This window comes from Trichechus manatus, unplaced genomic scaffold, assembly GCF_000243295.1.
Source record: "Trichechus manatus latirostris isolate Lorelei unplaced genomic scaffold, TriManLat1.0 scaffold00052, whole genome shotgun sequence".
Lineage (NCBI taxonomy): Eukaryota > Metazoa > Chordata > Mammalia > Sirenia > Trichechidae > Trichechus > Trichechus manatus.
The window spans coordinates 13,921,464-13,944,851 of NW_004443988.1; the positions used below are offsets into that span (position 1 = coordinate 13,921,464).

Consider the following 23,388-nt stretch of genomic DNA (forward strand, 5'->3'; position numbering starts at 1 on the left):
TAAATGCTGGGAAAGGTTGAGTTTGGCATTATCAAACATTGCTTCTGGGAATGTAAATGAGCACAGTCTTTGTGAAGGACATTTTGGCAATACTTATCAAGAGTTAAGAATTTCCATGTACTTTGACTCAGCAATTTCATTCCTAAAAAAACTAACATGAGGAAACAATCAGAAATATACACACATATGTTAAAGTTATTCAATGTAGTGACAATTCAAATAAGAAAAAAAAAAAACCAGCAAAGTCTAAATTTTTTAAGAATAAAGGATTGGATAGATGAAATATAGTTTAGACACATGACAGAATGCCAGACAATTGTTTAAAATGTTCAAAGAACATTTGTTGAGGGCAAGGCGTAAGTGCCACGTAAGAGTAATAGTCTATCAAGCCTGGTATTCTAGGCCCTTAATACTAATGTATATTTTAGGCAGCTGTGTCCAAGATGTTGGTTTTAAAAGGAACATAATCTAATGAAAAGAGCACTGGATTGGGATTCTAATTCCAACTCTGCTAATAAATAACCCAATAACCTGGGTGGGTGACTTTAAGCTCTATAGTTTCAAGTTTTTAATCTGTAAGTAAGAGGGCTGATACAAATCCTTGTCTCTAATCAAGGTGTATGGCAATGTGCTGAAAGGATGCAAATTCACTGGACTAATACGGCAGCTCCTCCTGAAACATCAGCTTTACTTACTGGCAAATAATGTGGAACATAATGCTTATATTAAAATAACGACAAACAATAACAAATAGAGCAAAACTTACATAAATTTTAAAGATAAAACATCAGACATCAGAGAAATTCAGGAAAATTTTGTAAAGAGTCACTGTGGGTTACAACCTGATATACCACATTTTCTCCCAAAGCTACTACATACTTCTTGAGTGAGTAAAGTCTGAGAAACATTCAGCTGGATGAGCAAAGTCACGGACTAGAGCTGAAAGATATATAAGAAAATGGTAAATGGCTACTCTGTGACCAGGCAGATCTTAAGGCCAGTGACAGGTATGCATATAAGGATTTATCTGATGCTTATACACAAATAAGAATACACCCATCACTCCAATACTAAATAAAAGTTGTGCAAAGGTTCAAACAAGAAGTGGAATACCTTGATGAAGTAGCTGCACTCGGTATAACGGAGGCAGTGATGTCAAAAGGCATGTGTGCAAGCGCATAGCTAACAAGTATCTCAGCCCACACTCGTCTAGCGTGTCTCTTCCTGTGAGTTAAACAGAAAATGTTTAAGGAAAAAGGAATGCAACAGACCACAAACCTACAGAAGTTAGAAAATAAACTTAGCGATAATAATTTATCTTAAAATACAGAAGATAATTTTTAGTGTATTCCTTTGTAAACACTTCAATATCTTTTCCCCAAAAATGTGAATTATCAGAACTCCTAAATGAAAAATGGTTGGAGAAAACATAATTATTATTACAGATAATAGCATTAATACTTACTCATAATAAATGAAAAGAAAACCATTCTTGAAACCCAATAGAAACACATTAACTATATAGTTAAGTTAGGCAAAATTTTTTAAATGTTTCCTACATGAATTCAGATGAGATTTAAAGACAGAAATTATGTAACTAAAGTGAAACATTTGTTATATAATTAAGAGGTAACGTTTTCTAGACTGGTTAGCTCACCTGAAATATGCCACTACCAAGGCTTTGAGATTTTGTTTTTCCCAGGCTAGTCAGCATTACAAGGTTAAAGATGTAACCTTGTCTGACCTTGACTCTACAAATGTACTTTTAGTCAAAAGCTAAACAAACATATTAAAGTGGGGCATGTTTAATAAAAACTACAGCCATTGCTATGAGTTGAAATTGACCCGACAGCAGCGGATTTTTTGGTTTTTATAGCCATTGCTGGATAAAAGTAAAGCAAAAGCATTGACAGCACCTAGACCAGCATCAACCACACAGGAAGCACTCAAAAAGTGTTAAATAAAATGATATTTTGTAGAAGAAAATAAAATATTTTAAATTTCCAAAGTTCAAGTCCGAACTTTGCTTCTCATTAGCTACATATGTCTGTTCATTCGTTTGTTCATTCAACAAACCAAGCATCTACTTCATGGAAGGCAGGTTTTAGGTACAGGAAACAGGGCAGTGAATAAGGAAAGGCCCCTAATCTCATGGAGCTTACATATTAGGAGGTGGAGACAACAATAAACCAACATACAGTGTATCTGGTGGAAATTAATGCTATGGAGAGAAGTAAATCAGGATTGGGCGATAGGCAGTGCTGGAGTGGGGGGGCGGGGTTCTATTTCATATAGGGTGGACAGGGAAGAACTCTCCAATGAGGTAACATTTCAGAAGAAATCTGAGGAGGTATAAAATGTGGAGGAAGAGGGAACACTGAGTGTACAATCCTAAGACAGGAGCATGCTTAGTGCGTTTGTGGGACAGCATAGAGGCCAAAATAGCAGACCAGAAATGAGCACAGATCGTGTAGGGTCTTTAAGGATTTGGGCTTTTATTCTACAGTGTGATGGAAAGGCACTGGTGCATGATGAGCAGAGGAGAGACTGAATATCATTTTGTTCTGAAAGAATCACCGAATACTACGCAAAGAACAGACTGGCGCAGCAAGAATAGAAGCAGTTAGGGGGACTATGACAATAAATTAGGCAGGTGCTAACAGTGACTTGGACCAGAGTAGCAGCAGTAGAAGTGATGAGAAATGACTGGATTCTGGATATAGTAGAACTGACAGCATTTGCCAGTGGATTGGATATGTGGTGTGAGAGAAAGCAGAGTCAAGAATGTCTCCAAGTTGTCTCAGTTGAACAACAGGAAGACTTCATTTACTGAGATGTGCAACTCTTTTAATCTTTGAGCTTCAATTTCCCACCTGTGAAATGGAGACATTCATTCCTGCCATATCTACCTCATGAATGTCCGCTGTAACCAGGATAAGCTATTTTTACATTACCTGGCCGATTATATAATTTTTGTCAGAATGTTTAACACATGTATCATAAATTTTGGCATGCCTACTTTTTTTTAATGTTCCAGAGTAAAAACTCTAATATAGATTAAGTATGCAACAAAGGTTTAAGGCTATTTGGGGGAGAACCTTGCTCTACTGCACACAACTATATAATGATTAGGTATTTTTAAAAAATTAACATGGTTAGAAAATAGGTCATAGGCAAAACCCTCTAAGACCTCTAGTTATTTTAATCTACAGAAGAGAAAGCTTTGGGGATATAGCATAAGGGTGTACACCTATAGGAAGATATATAATGCAGCTGGCTTTATGGAACAGCCTTTTTTTTTCAATTTGGAAATCTTCTGAAACAGTTAAAAGAGTACAAGCTTGGAGGTAAGGATTTGTTCACATATGAATCCCGGCTCTACCACTTGATACCTCTGTGATCTTAGATGAGTCACTTAATCTAAGGCTCAGTGTCTTCATCTATAAAATCAGATATAACAATAGTTACCTACTAGAAGATTGTTGTGATAATTAAACATGATAAAGTACATAAAATGCCTGGCACAATGCAATTGTTCCCTCCTCCACAATATTTATTAAATGAAGGATCAATAATTTTTTGTTTCCTTTGCTAATGCCATCCTTTATAATCAGCACCATTAACTTCAACTGTCTGTATAAAAGAGAATGGAATCAGGTTACAGGAGGAAGCCAAGAATTTTCCAGTTACAGAATGAATTAGGCAAGACACATATTACATTAGAATATATGAAAACCTCTTTCTCAAGAGATGTTTCAGAGAAAATAAGGTAACTGTAAAAAACTATTTATACCTAAAAATAGAAAGATGACTAAGCTGAGTCCATGAGGTCCCTGTGAGCCTCACGACTCTAAATTAATAAAATAGGCCGTCATTATCACTAGAGGGAAAAAAAAAAAAAAAAACACAAAGTTACATGCACAAGTCATAGCCTGCCCCAACTGCCTTTTCTTTTGCAACTAAGCATATCATGTAATAGTAATTGTCGATTAAGGAGGTCTTTTCCCCCCAGGATTTGAAAGAAAGACTGTCATTCAACATTTGAGTCATTAAATAGACAATATAAATACTTGTTCTAATGATAACTTTATACATTTTTAGTGAGGATATTTACCTGAGTAACTCTTATCTCCGTTTTCATCAAGCTCAGTACTGGTGGTAGCCACTGTATCAGCCAAAGCGACAAGGAACATCTGTTCTAAACGGGTAAGGCCTGGTAGACTTGAGTGCATAAGGTGACTTGAAAGTACCCTAGCATGTTCTTGGCCAAAGTAAGCTGGTCCATATTGGGAAAAATTTATTACTTTTGATTTGTTTTCTCTCTTTTCTGGCTCTAAATCAATATCATCTGTTGTTACATCCTGGATTTGGAAGAGCTCTGAATACTGGTCCTCTGGCTGACTTTTGGTATGATCTTTGTAGCTCTGTGGTATTTTGTTACTCTCTTCTGAAGTTCTGTAGATTGTATCTTGGTCTGCAGCAAGCAATGCATGTAGTGGTAGTGGAGGAATAGAGTCTATCTCAGTATAATCTCGAGTACCATCTTTTCCTATGGTGACTGTATCCTTTGCTGTACTGCCACTCACACTGATGGTGCGAGAGAGATGTCGCTTAGTTCCTTCTCCAGCATCAGCGTCTCTAACTATTGCAACTTCACCTGCAATACATTTTACTAAATGAGAGAGAATGGCTTTAGCCCTTCGAACTTTCCCTAAGTCCATCAATTCTAACAGTTGAGTTGGATGATACTGGGGAAGAGTGGGGGAAAGTACATGTGCAGCCTCAAATAAGCCACCATCTTGAACTACAGTTGGTGAACAAAAAACATCATCAGCAAGAGCTGTTCCTTCAACAATACTTTTTCTTGCCAATATATTAGATTTAAAGGCAGAATGATCTTGTATTGCTGTCTCTTCTGCATCAGGAATATCCGTTTCAATGTCTCCAAATTTGACAGCATGCTTCCACTGTGCATATACATGCATTTCACAGTCCATTCCCACCACCAATATCCCATCTCTTACCCAAGAGAGAGAAACAGGCAGTGAAGGTGTACCATCAACAGAAGATACCAAGTCTATAGATCTAAGAAGAACCCATCTTGACCTCACTCCTTGCTTAATACTACCACCTAGTGGTAAAGTAATGACAGCTACTCCATCCTTGCTGTTGGTTTGCTCAGTCACAATTCCTGAAAGCCGCCCATACATGAATATATTAGCACCAACCCCCACTGTGAGAATGTGGGAGCCATCTTCTTTTGATACCCAGTCCAAATGCACTAAATGCTTTATATTCGGAATAAGGCATCTATCCTTACTCAAAAATGCATCTGATTTGCTATATACAAACAGGTTGCTGTCAACACTGACCCTTGAATCAAGCACACTCCCAACCTTAACCAAATCATCAAGATGAATTGTTTGTTCTAAAACCCATTCTGACCCTCCTGTAGACTCACATTCAAATATACAAACATGCATGGAAAATTCTTTAGAAACAAAACCATTGTGGTGGATAGGTTGCTTGTAAGCCACTGCAAGGCGACCTGTGTATGAACAGCTAACAGCAACTGGTCTTCCCACAATGCTCACTGTACTGCTATTATCTTCTCCTTCATCATTCATCAAGGGCCATCTCCTCCAATGATAGGGTTCTTTCTCATCACTGTTACATTGTGAATTGGTTTCCATGCAACATTTCCAGAAGCGAACTTTATTGTCGGAACAAGTTGTAACCACCAAATAAGGAGCAAGACACACTGGATAAATTGAAGAAGAACTCAGATGGCCTTAAAAAAGATAAAGCAGATAGTCATAACCACAAAATGATACGCTAATAATCAAATCTCAGAATGTGATAAATTCAAGGCCACTAGGAGCTTCTTCAGGATAACTCTGCAATGCCCTTCTAGCTAGTGTCCTGCCATTTTTCCTGCACTAAATGTCCATTGGCCAAGGTAGCTATACAAGTCTTGAACAGCCCTTTGGTAAAATCAAAATAGCAGTAATAATGTCTTAATTTGTTTTTAGGTAACTAATTTTAAATGAGGCAAACATTTAATGAAAATAAAACTCAAAAGCGATGAAACAATTCAACCCTTAATAAATCTGTTATCTGCCATAATTAACACATGCCTTCACCAGAACTGCCGCATAGGATTTGCAAGGGGCGGCTGGTGGATTCGAGCTGCCGGCTTTTTGGTTTGCAGCCCAGCTCTTAACCACTGTGCCACCAAGGCTCCTTACCACAACATGCTCACTGGATTTTCATTCTCTATTTTTTATCACTTTCATCATAAATGCTTAAGTAGTCATTTCAATTTGTCCTTCAGACATCCCTAACCTCCCCTCAAATAATCCAGACCCCAGATCTACTCCTACCATCAAAATGTTTTCAGGCAGCTAAACAGACTGTTGGAGCCCTGATGGCACAAGTGGTTAAGCATTTGGCTGCTAACTCAAAGGTCAGCAGTTCAAATCCACCAGCCTCTCCTTGGAAACCCTATGGGGCAGTTCTACTCTGTCCTATAGGGCCACTATGAGTCAGAACCAACTCGACAGCAACAGGTTTGGTTTTTTTTGGAAACAGCCTGTTAGACCTCACCCATTTTGCCAGGTTTACTTCATTCTCCCTTAACACTGAAGAAGAACCCTCATATTTATTCCTGCCTGCCAAAGACTAACACTATTCTCCACTATAAAATGAGGGGTAACAGCGATTAAGGTTTAGGATTAGAACACCTGGGCTCAAGTTCCAGTCCATCAATACCTTTATAATAGGTATTGTCAAGTCACTTAAGCATATACACTTTTTCTTCCAAATAATAGGGATCATGTTAGTACTTCCTTTGGAGTGTTACTGGATTGTACTGAAAGTATTTTATAAAGTTCCATACAAAATATAATTTATTATTATCAGCTCCGATAAACTTATTTGAGTATCCTCCAAATCTTCAAAATATCTGAAAGATTCAAAAATTGGCCTACATGTGTACCTGCTACAAAAGCCCTGAGTAAAGGCTTCTCAATGGGATCCTTCCAACTCTGAATTCAAGCCTGTCTTAGGGATGAAAAAAGAATCTCTATACTCAAGACCTTCCACCAATAATTAGAACAGTCTTGAATCCCCAATTTTGCTTCCCCAAAAATACTATTCTAGGAACCCCAATTAGAATTCCACAAGTGACAGATCATTTAAAATATATCTGCCAGTCCCTCCAAACTATCTTACCCATCTTGCTAAACTCAGCATCATTTCAGGTCAGCCAAACTACCAGTATAGTCTTTTATACTATATTTTTCCCCAAAGTATCTGTCAACCCTTGTTCCAATATACTAAATGAAAGTGAGACATAATTAGCACAATGCTGATAAAAAGCCTTACTTAAAAAAAAAAAGTTCAATAATTCACAAACGAGCATATTTGTTCCTTGCAGTACTACCATCATAGTATTCCTATTTATAGAAAATCAAAGTTCAAGCAAGAAACTTCACATTAAATATTTACACTGCTGTTATCACAAGAAATTATTTCTAACAAAGACATGTTCCTAAACAGATATATCATTGCTAGAAAATAAATCTTTATTTCAGTGTCAACACAGTGCATATTTCAGAAGAGCTCGTCTGCTTTATCCACTGAAGATCACTCTCAGCGACAACTGGCTACTCTTAGTTACCTTACCTGCTGAGGGTGTTGCTCTTATTACTTCAACTCCTTCTGGGAGGTCGAGGAGCTGGCTATATACCAGTCTAGAGCTCAGAATAAGTTTACTAGCGGTCTGAAGATTGGCAATTGATGAGGAATGTGGCATGTGGCTCACTCTAGGAGAGGTTTCTGGAGAGGAGTCTACATCCTTCTGTCCAGGGACTGAAAGCAGACTCTCTGATGAAACACCTTCTGCAGCTTTGGCTTTGAAAATCAATTGTGAAATGTATTATTATAATCACTACACACATCAGCTGGAATGATATTTTGTACATGGTTTCTTCAAAGTATTTTGGAAACAAAGCCAACTTTCAGACTTTTGCTTAGTTACCCTGATGTACTTTCTTTCTTTCTTTTTTTTTTTTTAACTATTTTACTCTTTCTTAGCATCACCAACTCCATCACAGGAATACTGTGAGGTAAAAACCACAACATATAAGAGCTGGAAAAAACCTTAAGTTATCTAGCCCAGTGTTCTCAACTTTAAAACACATCAAAATCTTGAGGAACTTGTTAACATGCAGATCCCTGGCCCTAAAAACAGAGATGCTGACTCAGCTGATTTGGGGTAGATCCCAGATATCTGTATTTTTTAAAAGCAGTCCAGGTGGTTCTGTAACAGATGGATCATGAATCAAACTCTGAGAAATAACAATTTACTTCCTTATTTAACAGGTGAAACAATTTAAACTTGGGAGAGCTTCATGACTTTCCTAAAGTCATAATAATTAGCTAGTGGTACAGAAGACACTAGAATACCAGCCTCTTACCCATCAAGTACTCAAACAAGACAATGAATACAAACACTAAAAGTTCCAAACAAATTTAAGATACTATTAATCAACTGGCTTTGTAAAGCACATTGACCTTCATCATCTTCAAGAGAGTTACCAGCTTTCATATTAGAATGGCATGTAATCTCTAAGCAGATTCCATAATCTATGCTTCTGTTACACCTGAGAGATACACTACATTATATTTATTTGTGTACTGTCTCCCTCCATTAAACTATGAGTTCATCAAGGGCGTGGATGATGTCTTACTGCTTTGTACATCTCACGGAACACGAGAATGCCTGAGAGGTGATAAAATATCAATCCCTTTTTGCTTCTGGTGAATGTCAGTCTGTCATATAATGGCAGGCCACTCAATAAGAAATGTGAAAATATTTTTTTGTAAAATGGAGTAAGACTACAAACTTGAATCAGTAGTCAGAAGACAGCAGTCCTCATCCTGATGCTGTCACTACCTAGGTGTGTTTCATAAAGCAAGGCACATCACTATCTCTGGTCATTTTCTCATCTGCAGAATAAGGATGAGCTAGCTACATAATTTCTCTTCTTGTAAACCAGGCAATTTTCTCATATATATCCCATCCTAAAAAGAAAATAAGAGCAAAAAAAGAAGCAAAGACTTTAAATTCAGGAAGATCTGAATTTGAAACTTGTTCCTGTGACAAACTACATGTGGGACTCGGTCAAGTTACTTTATTCCATTAGTAAAATGGGCATAATATCTATCTCATATATATATATAGCACCTTTTTCAGGCAGCTAGAAGATATTCAACATGTATTAAATTTCCTTCCGCATCTAAATTCAAGACTATCATTTCATCCTCCTCTAGGATATTCAACACAGTGACAAATTCAACTGTTCTTAGCTATGTATGCTACAACCAAAAGATACATGCTTTCTGTCATAGCTGAAGAGAGCCAGTTACATGCTTGCCTCTACTGTAATCACATTGTCTGTGACCTTTACCACCATCACAAACAGGGTAAGCAAGTAACTCCACACTAGCCCTGCCTTCAGAGGACCAGCAGGGGGACACTTACCTCACAAGCAGTGGGGACAGAAGGTATGACATGACTCTTAATCTGTCCTACCACAAGGACCTGTTGCTACCTCTATAAATCTCTCCAGAGCCATTCCTGGCTCTATGTCCAACCCTAGAAAATTCTCTATTCTTGGGCGGATTAAGAATTCTCTTCCTGAAGAGCTAGTTTTAGATCCCTTCTCCTCTCAACGTCCGTGAAACAATACATAACTCCAAGAATCACCCCAAAGACTCTGAAAGAATTTTTGGATTTCTGCTTCCTCAAGATTAGGCTCAACTAGGCACAGGTAAAGTTTCTATCAGATCATCTGCCTTTTCTAATGCCAGTTCATGGCCCAGTTAGAACTTCTGTTACCTACACAGTTAAGTAACGATGTAGATGGAATCCAAAGGAAGCAGAAAAAAGTACCTATTATTTGTTCACAATATTAAATGTTTAATGTGTATAAAATCTAACTACATAATTACCAGAAATAATAAAATCATTTTATAAATCTGTTAAACATTTTATGAGTTAACTAGTAAAGTAGATTCAGTTAGAGATGACTATCTGTGCAATTCTTCATTTTAATAATTATCTCTTAAAAGTAAAATTTTGTTTAAAAAAAATCCATTATCAATTTCTTTGCTTTGTACTATAAATGTTCTTAATTTACTAAGAGATTAATCTGAATGTGCATAGCAAATGTATGGTTAAGATCATTTTTGTCAACGGGACTAATGAGGCCCAGCAGTCCAGGGACAAGGACAAGAAGGCAAAAGGGGACAGGAAAGCTGGTGATAGGGAACCCAAGGTTGAGTAAAGGCCGTGTTCACACGTAGTGGGGTTGTTAACCACTGTCATAGGGCAACATGTGTACTAACTATTTAATAAGAAACTATTTTGTTCTGTAAACCTTCATCTAAAGTGAGAATAGCAGCACAACTGGAAGAACATAATCTTTGTCACTGAACTGTGCATGTAGAAATTTTTGGAATGGTGTATCTTTGGCTATGTGTATTTTCACCGAAAAAAAAAAAAGGTCGAGAAGGGAGAGGGTGGACATGTCTTGGGGTTGTTAACCAATGTCATAAAACAATATGTGTACTGACTGTTTAATGAGAAACTATTTGTTCTGTAAACCTTCACCTGAAGTGGAATAGAAAAAAAAAATTTTTTTTAAATCATTTTCGTCACTGTTACAGTTCTCAATGTTCTACAAAAACAGCTGTGCTTATAAGCTTCAGATAATCATATTTTACTGAGCAGCAAATGCTTCTCTTAGTGGTGCTAAGACTGATGTACACTATTATCAGTAGTGTGTATTAATCAACCAAAAATTACAATATTAATTCTATGGACAAATCTGATTTACAGACCCAACATCTAGAAGAGAGCCACAATAGGCATTGAATAAATATTAATTTAAAAAAATAAATAAATCAAACTTTTATTTTTTCAAAATGTCTAATGGGCTCATACTGGTTTGTTTTTAGGATCAGCCTGTGTCATTAATGATTTATGACTTTGTACTAAAAATATGGTGTATACATATTTCATTGGATCTTCATTTTAGAGAAATTAACCAACCTAAAGCACATTCAGTGGAACAAATTTATTTCACATTATTTACATGTAAATTGAAATATAATTACTTACCTAAACATGCTTGTACAGATTTAAGATGAAGGTGCCACATATGGAGAATAGAGTAATTATTGCTGTCCTTTTCAATTACTACTAGAAAGAACTTTTCTGAAAATGGTGGTGGGCGATATCCTATCATTCAAAGGAAAAGGATGTTTAAGTTAATATGCTTCTATAGGGTTAAAAATGCTTTTTAAAAGCTAAAATGACCTTGTGGTATGCATAGAAGCTGGAAGGAAGAAGGAAGCAAGAGACTTTTAGGAACATTTTCATACAATTTTTGTGTCAAAAATTAGGCAGCTATCAAAGACTAACGGAGCTATGACAAAAAGACATGAAGAAATGCGTACTGGTTACAGACAAGACAATTTACCAAAATAAAAATAAATACTATTTATTAAAACCCACAGACTATGTAAAAAACAATGACTTTATAAACATACCAAAAGAGAGAGGACACACGAGAAAGAAAGAAAAGAAGGAACAGAAGAAAAGAAAGGAAGCAACGGAAGGAGGAGAGAAGGAAGAGAGAGAGAGCAGCTCATTAGATACACTTGGAAATAACTGGGGCACTGAATGGTAATTTGGAAAATTGGCTACAAAAGGGAGGAATGAAACAGACACTATCTTTCCTGCTTTTCCTGCATGAAAAGAGCATTAAAACATAAAATAGAAGTTGTGGAGGGAGGGGCAGCAGTGGTGCAGAAGAGAATTTTTAGAAATTTCATCCATTTTTTTAGGAAAAGACATTACTTGTGGACATAATTTTTCCTATTGACTATTACACTTTTCACATATGAGAATGAAATCTACAAAGGATAACAAAAACTTTCTGTAAAAATGAAAACCCATAATGACAACTCATTAGCAATGAACATTTTAAGAGCTCAAATTGTGGTCTCTAAATATCATTCGCCATTAAAAAGAACAGCTTGAAGGGAAAGTTCCATTCCTACAAAAGAAATGTACGATATAAGCCAGAGATATCTTGTGCCTAAAAGCAAGAAAGCTATCAAAGAAAAGCGAGGTTGTGTCAAAAGGACTCAGGATCAACCTGAAAGAGTCCTTACTCGTCTAACATAAGACAGTGTAAGGTAAAACAGAAAAACAATTGCAACTGTTTGAAATATACTAAGTACATTAAAATCCATGAGTTATATAAGCACTTCTCTTTATGTATATTACTCAATAGTTTTTTTTTTTAAATGGGTTCATGATACTCAAAAAGAAAGCCAAACAACAACAAATTCAGTAATGACTAAAGATAACTAGGGCACAAGCTCCTTACGCTGAAATGGGAAGTTAAAGAGAAAGAATTAAGCACTTACCCTGCCTTTCCTAAAATAACTCTGTATTTCAATGTAACCAGACAGCCCCAGTTGATAAAGGAAAGTTTTTCTTTACAGATGCTTTCCATCTAATAAGTAAATGGGAACTGATAAAATTAGAAAATCTTAATTTTGCAATCCCTAATGAAATAACTGATTCGAAAGCAACAATATTCAGTGGACAAAACCATAAAACAAAAGATTGAGAGCAAACTCTACATTAGCAATATCAGGAAGCTACCACCTCAACTTTCTGAATCATAACATCAATAAACATGAGACACCCTAACGTTATGTTCTTGATGGTGTGATGCATATGAAGTGCACAGCATCCCCTAGGAAGCTGAACTAGAATCTCACTGTATCTCTAATGCTAACTTCCACTTGACAGGAAATACAGTGAACAAGAAAAAAGCTTAACTGGCATCACAAGTAAGTAGTCAGAGAAATTCCTATAGAATAACTTGCTCTAAAATAAGTCACTGGTATGGTGGGGACATAGAGGAGACCATTCTAGATTAAAAGACTCTAAATAGGCAATGGGAGTCCTCGAGTGGTGCAAATGGTTAAGCACTCAACTATTAACCAAAAGGTTAGGGGTTCGAGCCCACTCAGAGCCACCTTGAAAGACAGGCCTGGTGATCTGCTTCTGAAAGATCACAGCCTTGAAAACCCTATGGAGTGCAGTTCTACTCTGTACACACCGGGCCACCATGAGTCAGAATCGACTTGATGGCAACTTGTTTTAATAGGAAATGAAACACAATGTACAGACCTTGTTTGGATACAGAGTCAAACAAATTAAAAACAAAACAAACAAAAAAGCCCTGACATTTCTGAGACAACTGAGTAAAGTAAATATGGACTAATTATTACAATTCTGAAGACTTTTTGTTATTTATCAATGTGATAAAAGCACACATGTAACAAAACGTCGTTTTTAGAAATGCGTGTGGAAGTACACAGGAGTGAAACAACATGGTGGCTGCATTTGCTTTAAAATATTCCAGGAAAAAAAGGAAAAGAAAAGAAAATAGGTTCAATAAAATAAGTGTAAGAAAACCTTAAATCTTTCTGTCTAGGTTTGAGCATATGCAGGTTCATTTAACTATTCACTCTACTTTTGTCTATACTTGGCATTTTTTTCAAATAAAAAGATGAATTTTTAATTAAAACAAAATACAAAATAAGGTAGGAGCAGGGGAGAGAAGAAATACACATATCAAGTTCTTTAACAAAAGAGCTAGAAAAATGGAAAGACTATTACAGACAGACTGCATACAAAAACTACCAGAAAACCAAGACACGCATTAAGAAAATGTTTTAACCTGATGTAGCAGTGACAATATGAAATGTCAAAAGAGGGAAATAAAAAATTATTTTTAAATGCAAGTCTGTCAAAAGTATTTAAAAAAACTTCATAAAAGCACTGTTTTCTAGTAGGTTGGCATGTATTTTCTTTCAGAAATAGCATGACAAACAGCATCCAGGTTTGTTGGAAGGCATAAAAATAAGCTTAACCCAGCTAAAGATGAAATGCTATTGATAAGCAAATTTTAAATCCTATAAAGCAGTACTGTTATGCTATAGTGACAGTGAAATAAAACTGAAAATGACAACCAAGTAACTTATAAAGAAGAAAAGTTCTGATGTATAAAGAAAGATACATGAAAGGAAAAAATTAGCAGTCTGAGGAGTGAAAAGGCATCTAAGCTAACCCTCATAAGAGATGAGAACGTATTCAGATCGTCCACTAAAGCAAAGGGAATTATCTGTACTAATTCAGTATGCTTTTATTAAATGTCTATATCATAATTCTGTGATAAAAGCTATACTAAGAACGCTACAATCTATAACCAAATGAGATGAAGTTTCTGGAAACCCCCTGTACACTAAAAGTGCTCATCACAGAAAATGAATTCTTAAAATAGGGCATGTCTTTTCATTCAAACACAACATGACAGTTTCATAATTACCAAGTTATACCTTCCAAAGGAACATTTTAAACTAAATTATAAAGTTTAAACTAAATATCATGTGGCTTGTTTTTAAAAGGTCTTATGCAGAAACTACTTTCTTCCACAAAAGCAAAAAAGAAATACTACGCTTCTGAGGCGAAAACTGTGAGATGGTACCTTAATTCATAGCATACATGAGGTTTCTAGTGCAAAACTTTACACCCTATATTCATCAATGATCTGCAGTAATGTATTGGCATGTTTGTAAAACTATAATAAAATTCATGAGTTCTCTTAAGATACCACAGAGATTACTACCATTCAAAATAATCTAATTGTTAGAACTGAATAATTAAAATTACTTTTTAAAACAAATTAGATTCCATAACTACCATTTCTTGGCAAAGGTATACATTAAGCAAAGGTATACATTACTAGTAAAACTGTCTTTCAAAATATAATTTGCGGAATATATCCTAGAGAAATAAGAGCTGTCACACGAATAGATATATGCACATCCATGTTCATTGCAGCACTGTTCACAACAGCAAAAAGATGAAAACAACCTAGGTGCCCATCAATGGACGAATGGATAAACAAATTACGGTATATCCACGCAATGGAATACTACACAACGATAAAGAACAACGATGAAGCCGTGAAACATAACATGGAGGAAGCTGGAGGTCATTATGCTGAGTGAATTTAGTCAGTCACAAAAGGACAAATATTGTATAAGACCACTATCATAAGAACTCAAGAAAAGGTTTAAACACAGAAGAAAACATTCTTTGATGGTTACGAGGGTTGGGAGGGAGGGGGAGAGTTATTTACTAACTAGATAGTAGGTAAGAATTATCTTAGGTGAAGGGAAGGACAACACACACTACAGGGAAAGTCAGCACAACTGAACTAAACCAAAGCTAAGAAGTTTCCTGAATATAATCAAACACTTTGAGGGACGAGTAGCGGGGTAGGGGTCTGGGCACCATGCTTTCAGGGGACATCTATGTCAACTGGCATTACAAAGCTTATTAAGAAAATGTACTGCATCCTATTTTGGTGAGCGGTGTCTGGGGTCTTAAAAGCTTGCAAGCGGCCATCTAAGATGCATCAGTTGGTCCCAACCACCTGGAGTAAAGGAGAATGAAGAACACCAAAGACACAAGGAAAGTAGTAGCCCAAGAGACAGAATGGGCCACATAAACCAGAGACTTCACCAGCCTGAGACCAGAAGAACTAGATGGTGCCTGGCTACTACCAATGATCACCCTGACAGGGAACACAACAGAGAGTCCTGGATGGAGGAGGAGAAGGGTGAGGTGAAGAACTCAAATTCTAGTAAGAAGACCAGACTTAATGGTCTGACTGAGACTGGAGGGACCCTGGAAAGCATGGCCCCTGGATTCTCTATCAGCCCAGAACTAAAACAATTTCCGAGGCCAACTCTTCAGACAGGGATTGGACTGGACTGGGGGACATAAAGTGATACTCGTGCAGAGTGTGCCTCTTAGCTCAAGTAGATACAAAAGAGTAAATGGGCAGCTTCTGTCAGGAGGTGAGATGGGAAGGCAGAGAGGGTTAGGAGCTGGTTGAATGGACATGGGGAATCAGGGGTGGAAAGGAGGAATGTGCTGTCACAGTATGGGGAGAGCAATTAGATTCACATAACAACGTATGTATGAATTTTTGTACGGGAAAAAATTTTAAAAAAAATAAAAATGTAATTTGCACCCAAATGCCTTCTCCATCTACAAACAAGCAATTTTGACAGAACTAGTGTATATGTCAAAAATTATGAAGGTGATGAGTTATAAAGATCCATACTCAATGGAAGTTTGGAGATTTTTTAAAATTTTTATTTTTTAAGATTAAGGTAAGCAAACTCAGACTATTTTTTGAAGTACCTTGTGATGGCTGAAAAAATATTTCTATTTCCTTTTTCTCCAAATCTTCCTTATGTGGTTTATATCCTATAATGAAGTCTTCTTGAAACACATGAAGCAACTGTGTATTTGAGCCACACTACAAATATAAAAAAAAGAAGAGTTTTTACTTTTGAAATCCCCTATCTTCTACCACTCACCTCCGCAAGAAAACAAATCTTTTCTCTAGCAATTTCTATTCTATATTGATTAACTAATTATAAAGGAAAAAGGAACAAAAAAAAATTACTAAAATTATCCTGGGCAGAGAACGATTACTTTCAAAGATGGCACAGCCAATAGCAGAACTGAGGAGATGCTGTAAAAGCAAACCAACAGGTTTACTTCTCCAAAAAAAGCTACAAAATATAGTTAAATGACCTACACCACTTTGAGCCCAAAAAGCATGACTGGCTGGGGAGGACTATCCCAAAATAGCTAACTATATAAAGCACATTAGTGCAAGACTCCTTTAATTTTTCTAATGGCAGTTGAGAACCAAAGAAAGAAAGAAAGGTGCTCAAAGTACCAATTGGTCTATCTAGTGGGAACTACAAGGAATCCTATAATAGCCGGTGGGATAGCACATCTCTGGAGAAACGTATTTACAAGTAAGTAACTAGGATTCCTAGGAAGACAGATGAACCATCACTGTCAGCTGCTATGCTACATGATCATGTTTTGGGACCACACAGAGAAAAATAAAGACAATCACAAATGGCTACTTAGAACCACAAGATTTAACTGAAGTTCAAAGAAGAGCTAGATGCAAACAAAAGCATATGGAAGTATATAAAGACAATCAGATGAGTGTTGTGAGGATTTCTGTTTTATGTCGAGGTGTAATCCATACTGAAGGCTGTGGTCTTTGATCTTTATCAATAAGTGCTTCAAGTCCTCTTCACTTTCAGCAAGAAAGGCTGTGTCATCTGCTTATTGAAGGTTGTTAATGAGTTTTCCTCCAATCCTGACGCTCCGTTCTTCTTCATATAGTCCAGCTTCTCGGATTATTTGCTCAGCATACAGATTGAATATAAGTATGGTGAAAAGATACAACCCTGACGCACACCTTTCCTGATTTTAAACCACACGGCATCCCCTTGTTCTGTTCGAATGACTGCCTCTTGGTCTATGTACAGGTTCCGCATGAGCACAAATAAGTGTTGTGGAATTCCCATTCTTCACAATGTTATCCATAATTTGTTATGATTCACACAGTCAATAAAACAGAGGTAAACATCTTTCTGGTATTCTCTGCTTTCATCCAAGAACCATCTGACACCAGCAATGATATCCGTTGTTCAACGTCCTCTTCTGAATCAGGCTCGAATTTCTGTCAGTTCCCTGTCGATGTACCGCTGCAATCACTTTTGAATGATTTTCAGCAAAATTTTTTCTTGTCTGTGATATTAATGATATTGTTCGATAATTTCCACATTTGGTTGGATCACCTGTCTTGGGAATAGTCATAAATATGGATCTCTTCCAGTCAGTGGGTCAGGTAGCTGTCTTCCAAATTTCTTGGCACAGACGAGTGAGCACTTCCAGCACTGTATCTGTTTATTGAAACATCTCAATTGGTATTCCGTCAATTCCTGGAGGCTTGTTTTTTGCCAATGCCTTAAGTGCAGCTTGGACCTCTTCCTTCAGTACCGTTCTTTCTTGATCATATGCTACCTCTTGAAATGGTAATGTTGACCAATTCTTTTTGGTACAGTGACTCAGTGTATTTCTTCCACCTTCTTTTGATGCTTCCTATGTCGTTTAGTATTTTCCCCACAGAATCCTTCAATATTACAATCTGAGACTTGAATTTTTCTTCAGTTCTTTCAGCCTGAGAAATGCTAAGCATGCTCTTCCCTTTTGGCTTTCTATCTCCAGTTGTCTGCATGTTTCATTATAATACTTTATTCTGTCTTCTCAAGCCACCCCTTGAAATCTTCCATTCAGCTCTTTTACTTCATCATTTCTTCTTTCGCTTTAGCTGCTCTACATTCAAGAGCTTAAGTTTCAGAGTCTCTTCTGATATCCATTTTGGTCTTTTCTTTCTTTCTTGTCTTTTTAATGATCTCTTGCTTTCTTCATGTATGATGTCCTTAACGTCATTCCACAACTCGTCTGGTCTTCAGTCACTAGTGTTCAATGTGTCAAATCTGTTCTTGAGATGGCCTCTAAATTCAGGTGGGATATACTCAAGGTCGTACTTTGGTTCTCATGGAGTTGTTCTAATTTTCTTCAACTTCAACTTGAACCTGCATATGAGCAGTTGATGGTCTGTTCCACAGCTGGCCCCTGGCCTTGCTCTGACTGACGACATTGAGCTCTTCCATTGTCTCTTTCCACAGATGTAGTCGATTTGATTCCTGTGTATTCCATCTGGTGAGGTCCACGGGTATAGTCGCCATTTATGTTGATGAAAAAGGGTATTTGCAATGAAGAAGTCATTGGTCTTGCAAACTTCTATCATGTGTTCTCTGGCATCGTTTCTATCACCAATGCCATATTTTCCAACTACCAATCCTTCTCTGTTTGCAACTTTCACATTCCAATCATCAGTAATTATCAACGCATCCTGACTGCATGTTTGATCAATTTCAGACTGCAGAAGTTAGTAAAAATTTTCAGCTTCTTCATCTTTGGCCTTGGTGGTTGGTATGTAAATTTGAGTGATAGTCTGTTAGTTTATCGTACTGTGGGGGTTTGCATGTTGCCGTGATGCTGGAAGCTATGTCACCGGTATTCAAATACCAGCAGGGTCACCCAAGGTGGACATGTTTCAGCTGGGTTTCCAGACCAAGACAAACTAGGAAGAAGGACCTGGCAGTCTACTTCTGAAAAAATTAGCCAGTGAAAACCTTACGAATAGCAGCAAAACATTGTCTGATATAGTGCTGGAAGATAAGCCCCTTAGGTTGCAAGGTACTCAAAAGACAACAGGGGAAGAGCTGCCACCTCAAGGCAGAGTCAACCTTAATGACGTGGATGGAGTCCAGCTTTTGGAATCTTCATTTGCTGATGTGGCATGACTCAAAATGAGAAGAAACAGTTGGAAACATCCAATAATAATTGAAATGTGGAATGTACAAAGTATGAATCTAGGAAAATTGCAAGTTGTCAAAACTGAAATGGAACACAACAACATCGATATCCTAGGCATCAGTGAGCTGAAATGGACTGGTATTGGCCATTTTGAATCAGACAATCATACGGTCTACTATGCCAGGAATGACAAATTGAAGAGGAATGGCTTCACATTCATCGTCAAAAGAACATTTCAAGATCTATCCTGAAGAACAATGGTGTCAGTCATACGATAATATCCATACACCTACAAGGAAGACCAGCCACAACCAGGGGGAAAAATACTCTTCAGGAAGTATAAAGTAAAAAAAAGAATGCTAGATGAGAGTGGACAGAATTAATATTTCATGGTAAAGAATAAAGAAAAGGCTGAAGTAGGGGATGAATTTAAAATCCAGTCCATTAAAAATTAAGATATCTATGGGAGAGAAGCCAACCCACCCTTTCTACATATCCATTTGGAGTAGAAAATGAAAATTATAGGTTGACTCTGAAGCAAAGCCATGGTGCTTAGGGATAAGAAAATTAAGGATTTCCTAGGAGGCATTAAAATTTGATAGAAATATGAAAATTGGCAGGCCCAATTCTGTTGCCAAGAGCTGATGTGGTAATTTCTTTATATTGGTGGAAATTATTACATTTTCTCCAATAGAATGTGCAAGGCACCATGGAAAAATGATAAGACATAACGCTATACTTGTTTTTAAATATGATTGGCACTTTCTTCATTTCCTTATTAAAAAATATCAGTAACTTCCTCACCAAACTAATGTTTTGTGTTGTTTATGTCTGAATGAATGCGTAATTCTACCCTGCAGCCCATAAACACAGTCCTGAAAAACAAATATCCTGGGGGCTAGAATGGGTTTTACAAGCTACCTGGAGGAAGGGTTTGCCTCCTTTCCAAGGCAGTAGCTAGGGAGGGATACTGACCACACAAAAGACCTGTGATTAGTAAGTAAGCGTATACTTTGATCCTAACTTCATCTGCATTGTAATGGATCTCATAGGAACACTTAATATGTGGAATAACAAGGAAAATACTCTAAAGCCAAGGTCACCCTCCACAGAGTTGAGATGAGTAGTAATATAAAAAGAGAAACCACAACGGGGGCCTCTATGCAGCTGTACTGTATTTTCCCTCAGCAATTCAAGATCAGAGTCATGGCTTCCCTGACTGAATCAAATTTCCTTTAAACAAGAAATAAAGCTTACAGATATAGCTGAACTGGAGAAGAACAATTCCTAAATCATTAGTAGATTTTCACTACAGGAATCAACATAAGTTGGCTGTATTTAGTATCAAATAAGAGAATTATTCTGAGAATGAAATATATATATACGTATATAAAGTACTCTGGGATAAAGCATATTAATGTCACCAATTCACAAGCATGTTTTACTTGGTTGGTTATTGCATCAAGTTCAATAATGCAGCCAGGTCGAGCAGTAGACTGTTGGCTCACAATGTTAAACACCTCTCCAATAAGTTTCTGTAAATAAAAAACACACAAGATTAATGAACAACAATTTACGAATCTACTGTCAATATGATATAGTATCTTAGACATTGAACGCCTCCTTTAAACATTTACTGATTGGCAAGGGCAATTAATACATTCCAAGAAATATGTCAACTTTCTATACTTATTCTTTTTTTTTTTTAAGCATTTTTTTAAATTGTGCTTTAGATGAAGGTTTACAGAGCAAACCAGTTTCTCATTAAACAATTAATACACATATTGTTTTCTGACACTGGTTGCCAACCCCACAACGTGTCACCACTCTCCCCTTCTCAACCTTGGGTTCCCCATTTCCATTCATCCAGCTTTCCTGTCCCATCCTGCCTTCTCGTCCTTGCCCCTGGACTGGTATGGGACTAAATCCCATACATTTAGTCTTGTATACATGGTTGAGCTAACATGTATTATTGTTTGTTTTACAGGCCTGTCTAATCTTTCGCTGAAAGGTGAACCTCAGGAGTGACTTCAGTACTGAGTTAAACGGGTGTCCGGGCATCATACTCTCGGGGTTTCTCTAGTCTCAGTCAGACCAGTAAGTCTGGTCTTTTTGTGTGAGTTTAAATTTTGTTCTACATTTTTCTCCAGCTCTTTCTGGGACCTTCTATTGTGATCTCTGTCAAAGCAGTTGGTGGTGGTACCCGGGCACCATCTAGTTATGCTGGACTCAGTCTGGTGGAAGCTGTGATATTTGTGGTCCATTAGATCTTTGGACTAATCTTTCCCTTGTGTCTTTTTCTTCATTCCCTTGTTACACTCATTCTAAGAAGCCCTGGTGGCACAGTGCTTAAGTGCTCTGCTGCTAACCGAAAGGTTGGCAGTTCGAACCCACCAGCCACTCCACGGTAGGAAGACGTGGCACTCAGCTTCCTTAAAGATTTACGGCCTTGGAAACCCTGTGGGGCAGTTCTACTCTGTTCTACAGGGTTGCTATGAGTTGGAATTGACATGACAGCAGTGGGTTTTATACTCATTCTAATTCTCACTTTTAAAACTAACTAGGCAATTAGAAAAATCTACAGTGTTTACATAAGTAGCATATAACTTCAAGACATCTAGTTCTTTTAACATGTCTTCTTCATTTTTCACAAATTTCATAAGAAACAAAGATAAGGAGCCACGGCAGGATTTGAGCAGACACTGAATTGCTTGGTTTCTACTTTTTTCAGTGAGGGAGACTTCAAGGTCTTTCTATGACCTTTGGAGACAAAAAAATGTGTTGCTATGTACTAGGTATGTAATCCTGAGTGTATTAGCTGACTTTCTGGAAATAGGGATAATACTATCAGCTGGAAATAGGGATAATAGTATCATCATCAAGATTAAAAGACTTACGAGAAAGCGCTTGGCCATAGTGGTGCTTCCTCATTTGCTCCTCATCAGTGACAAGAAATAAGCCAGAAGAGAACCAATGAAACTTTCATTAAATGCCTTCTTTTCCACCCACGTCCCATTTAATCATTAACTTTTTGATTAAATGTCACTGATTCCCATACATTGTCTATTGCTCCTTCCTCTGTGATCCCAAGAGCAAAATACTTACATCTTTATTACAGTCCTTCTCATATTACAGTGTAATCATATATCCACTTGTCTTTTCCCTACTAGAAGGAAGTTACTCAACAGACTGTCCCATTCATTTGGCTCAGTAAGTGTTTGTTAAATGAAAGCAGGAATCTTTCTACATATGGGTTTTGGTTCAAATTTACATGAAAAGAGAAGAATATCTATGGCAGTATTTTTTAAATTGCAGGTCACAAACCATTAAATAAAAGCAATTTAGTCAATCACAAGCACCATTTTTTTCCCTAAATTTTATTTTGTTGTTGTTGAGAATAGACACAGCAAAACATACACCAGTTGAAAAGTTTCTACAGGTACAATTTAGTGACACTGATTACATTCGAGCTGTACAACCACTTTCACCCTCCTTTTCTCAGTTGTTCCTCCCCCTCATTAACATAAATTCACTGGTCCCTAAGGTTCCTATCTAATCTTTCGAGTTGCTGTTGTCAATTTAATCCCATATGGACAGTTTTTTTTTTTAATTTTTTTATTGTACTTTAGATGAAGATGTACAGAACAAATAGTTTCTCATTACAGTCAGTACACATATTGTTTTATGACATTGGTTAAGAACCCCATGACGTGTCAACACTCTCCCTTCTCAACCTTGGGGACCTATTTTTTTGGTGAAAATATACATAGCCAAAGTTACACCATTTCAAAAGTTTCTACATGTACAATTCAGTGACAACAATCACATTCTTCCAGCTGTGCTGCTATTCTCACTATCCTTTTCCAAATTATTCCATCACCATTATCTTCAACTCACTGCCCGCCCAGGCTTCCCATCAAACCTTTTGAGTTGCTGTTGTCAATTTGATCTCACATAGATAA

The 23,388-nt window shown here is 37.0% G+C and overlaps 1 protein-coding gene across 5 annotated transcripts in view; it reads right to left on the minus strand.

The window, feature by feature from the left end:
- Window positions 1-23,388, minus strand: part of DMXL2 (Dmx like 2) — a 210,201-nt gene that overhangs the window by 67,258 nt on the left and 119,555 nt on the right. For all 5 annotated transcript variants that reach the window (XR_002824321.1, XM_023732477.1, XM_012555896.2 and 2 more), the window contains 6 exons: window positions 20,872-20,961; window positions 16,370-16,487; window positions 11,189-11,308; window positions 7,687-7,914; window positions 4,115-5,791; window positions 1,114-1,224 (listed from right to left, as the gene is read on the minus strand). Coding sequence is in view for 4 of the 5 variants with exons in the window: in XM_023732477.1 (XP_023588245.1) it covers window positions 1,114-1,224; window positions 4,115-5,791; window positions 7,687-7,914; window positions 11,189-11,308; window positions 16,370-16,487; window positions 20,872-20,961 (2,344 nt within the window). In the remaining variant the exon portion in view is untranslated. The remainder of the gene's footprint in view (window positions 1-1,113; window positions 1,225-4,114; window positions 5,792-7,686; window positions 7,915-11,188; window positions 11,309-16,369; window positions 16,488-20,871; window positions 20,962-23,388) is intronic.